The 3,499-nt window shown below is 54.9% G+C and overlaps 1 protein-coding gene across 1 annotated transcript in view; it reads left to right on the top strand.

Annotated features, from left to right (window-relative positions):
- The window catches only part of RNF166 (ring finger protein 166), a gene marked incomplete at its 5' end in the record, with an annotated part of 3,938 nt that overhangs the window by 259 nt on the left and 180 nt on the right, over positions 1 to 3,499 (top strand). Inside the window, 3 exons of the mRNA XM_009077565.1 lie at positions 1,156 to 1,268; positions 1,543 to 1,657; positions 2,596 to 2,703. Coding sequence (XP_009075813.1) covers positions 1,156 to 1,268; positions 1,543 to 1,657; positions 2,596 to 2,703 — 336 coding nt within the window. The remainder of the gene's footprint in view (positions 1 to 1,155; positions 1,269 to 1,542; positions 1,658 to 2,595; positions 2,704 to 3,499) is intronic.

The raw sequence follows: 3,499 nt of genomic DNA, 5'->3' as shown, positions 1-3,499 counted from the left end.
GTCCCCAAACTGCAGCTCTGAGGGTGGGATGTGGAGCTGCTGGAGAGCAGGAAGCTCTGCAGAGGGATCTGGACAGGGTGGATCCATGGGATCAACACGCGTCAACAAGACCAAGTGGTGTGTCCTGCTCTTGGGTCACAGCAACCCCCTGGAATGCTCCAGGCAAGGTTCCAGAGAAGGGAATGGAGCTGGGAAAGGGGCTGGAGCACAAAGAGAAGAGGCTGGAGAACTTCTGAGGGACTACAGGGGCTCAGCCTGGAGAAAAGGAGACTCAGGGGAACCTTCTCTCCGCAACTCCCTGCCAGAAGGTGCAGCCAGGTGGGGTCAGGCACTGCTCCCAGGGAACAAGGAACAAGATGAGAGGAAACACCTCAAGCTGTGCCAGGGGAGGTTCAGGCTGGATATCAGGAGGAATTTCTCCATGGAAAGGACTGTCATGCATTGGAATGTGCTACCCAGGGAGGTGGTGGAGTCACCATCTCTGCAGATGTTCAAGTAACAACTGGACGTAGCACTCAGTGCTCTGCTTTAGCTGACAAGGTGGTGATGGGTCACAGGTTGGACTTGATGATCTTGGAGGTCTTTTCCAACCTCAGTGATTCCATGATTCTGTGTCCCCTGAGCCAGGCAGAGCTGAAGGAGCTCCCTCCCAGCTGTTAGTGGACAGTGAGGACCTTCAGGAGCAGGTGGAGGTTTTCCTGCAGCATGGAAAAGGCTGAGGGAAACCAGCTCTGATTCTGATGAGGGGAAGGATTGATCCTAAGGGCTGTGGGGAGGCTGAACCAGCACTGACTGGGACCTGAGGTTGATGTGTGTCTCCCCTTCACTTTGGGAATCTTGTACCTCCCTGACTGCATCGCAGGAGTGATCACACACGATATCAACACAGTTTGGGGGTTTCTCCCATCAACAGTTCTTGCTTTTTCAAGGAAAATGGAGCTGTGTGGCTCGTGGGGATCTCTGGGAACACCTGCAGGGAGAACACAGCCCCAGATCTCCATCCCACCAGGAAAGATGTGCTGGTGCAGCATTCCCACACTGCTGTGGGTCATCCTGCATGGAGCAAGACTCACTCCCACCTGTCTAGCTCCAGCCAGTCCTGGCTCCTGGAATGTATTTGTGCAGGCTCCAGGAGTGTTCCTTCTCTTTTTCCAGGTGACCCTTGCCAAGATGCGCTCCCACGTCTCATCCTGTGCCAAGGTGCAAGAGCAGATGGCCAACTGCCCCAAGTTTGTTCCAGTTGTCCCTACATCCCAGCCCATCCCCAGGTAGGGTAGGGAAATGTGTCCCTCCTTGCATGCCCTAAAATCCAAGCATGTGATTTTTTGCTTTGGGCAATTCCAGGGAGGAATATCTACACCTTTTACCTCCTGGCACTCGTGTTTCGGAGCATGGGGTGGGATGAAGGACCTACCAAACCAAGATGGTGGGGTGGGAGTGGGCTGGGCTGGTTTTGCTGCCACAAAGCTGAGTTGGGATGGTTTGGAAGGAGCCAATCCAACTGACTCTTGTCGGATCTGAGCTCCTCCTTGTTCCCTGCAGCAACATTCCCAACCGCTCGACATTTGTTTGTCCATACTGTGGTGCCAGGAACTTGGACCAGCAGGAGCTGGTGAAACACTGCATGGAGAACCACAGGAACGACCCCAACAAAGTGGTGAGGGCTGCTGGGGCACTGGGAAGGGCTGGAATGTGCTGGGAAATGCCTGGAGATGCAAGGACACCACAGCTGGTGCAGCATCCCAGGCCACTGGTGGGTGTGTCAAGCACAGCTGTGTTTCCTTGGACCTGCCTTTTGTTAGAGGCTCCCTGGGATGAGCTGCATGCTTCCTCCTGTTCTTGCCACCCAGGAGGTGCTGGATGTCCTCTCCCTGTCCCCTCTGGGTTAACCAAGATGGGGAGCTTGGGATGCTCAGCACAGGAAGGACATGGAGCTGTTGGAGTGAGTCTAGGGGAGGCACCAAGAGGATTAGAGGGATATGGAGCATTTCTCCTATGAGGAAAAGCTGAGAGAATTGGGATTGTTCAGCCTGGAGAAGAGAAGCTAATGAGTGACTTATTTGTGGCCTTCCAATGCCTGAAGGAGCTACAGAAAGATGGAGATACTTTGGACAAGGGGGAATGGCTTCACATGGACAGGGGGCAGTTAGATGGGATATTGGGAAGGAATTTGTCCCTGTGAGGGTGGAGAGGCACTTGCACAGATTGCCCAGAGAGGCTGTGGTTGCTCCATCCCTGGAAGTGTGCCAGGCCAGGTTGGGCAGGGCTTGGAGCAACCTGGGCTAGACAAAAGTGTCCCTGCCCATGGCAGGAGATGGAATGGGATGAACTTTAAGGTCCTTCCAACCCAGAGCATTCAGTGATTCCATGGCTCCATGAACTTGCAGTTCTGGCACCATCCTAGAGGTGCTTAGACCTGGACCACGTGCCAGAGGCTCTGTGCACCAAGGTGGGGCTGAGGCACCCCCTGGTCAGCTCATTCTCTGCCTACAACCCTCTGTCAGGAATGGGGGGACACCACTCACCTCGCTGGGAGGCACAGGCAGAGGGAGCTGTGCCCAGGTGTCCCCACTGCCCTCGTCCCTGTCCCTGCAGGTGTGCCCAGTGTGCTCGGCCATGCCCTGGGGCGATCCCAGCTACAAGAGTGCTAACTTCCTTCAGCACCTCCTCCACAGGCACAAGTTCTCCTACGACACCTTTGTGGTGAGTGCAGCCCTGACTCCCCCCCAAAAGTGACCTTCTCACTCCTTGTGTGGGGAAACCAGCCCTTCCCATGCCTGGATCATCCCATCCCTCCATGCAGGAGGGGAAGGGGTTGGATCCTGCTTTGTGCTCCACTGTACCCCCCCCATGGGATCCCCCTGAGTGTTGGGCTGTGCTTCCCCCCAGGGGTGCTGAGCTGGTTGTGATCACACAGGAGGGGGAGAGGGGAATGTTCCTGTTCTCTAGGAATATGAGTTGTTCCGTTAAGCTCATTCCCTAAGGAATTCTAACACAAAAAGCCTTTTCTTTGAGGTTTCAGGAGCAGTGGGAGGGGACTAGCTCAGGGTTTGAGGGGGGTTGGCTGCTCCATGACCCCCCCAGGGTGTCCCTGACCCCTCCTGTGTGGGGGTGAGGCCACAGTGACTCAGGGAAGGTTTGTTCCCATCCTGCTTTTGTTGGAAAGTGGATACATGTGAAGGAAAATAACTTCCAAACATTTCCAGAGGAATCTCCTGACACCAGGTACAATTGCTGTGTTGGATAAACCCAACCTGGAGTGCTGGAAAATCCTTGCTGGAAAGCTTCAGCCTTTGGCCACAGCTTATATGGGCACGTTCCATGCTTGCTGCCAGGTGTAAGATGCCAGGCAGGAGAGGGCACAAAGGAGCATGGGTAACATCCATGGGATCTGTGGGCACAAAGGACACCTCAGGGAACAGGGATGGAATCCCTAGGATCTGTGGGCACAAATCACACCCCACAGAACACTCATAACATCCCTGGGATCTGTGCCAGA

This window comes from Acanthisitta chloris, unplaced genomic scaffold (genome assembly GCF_000695815.1).
Source record: "Acanthisitta chloris isolate BGI_N310 unplaced genomic scaffold, ASM69581v1 scaffold21756, whole genome shotgun sequence".
Lineage (NCBI taxonomy): Eukaryota > Metazoa > Chordata > Aves > Passeriformes > Acanthisittidae > Acanthisitta > Acanthisitta chloris.
This window is presented reverse-complemented; position numbering and strand designations above follow the sequence as displayed.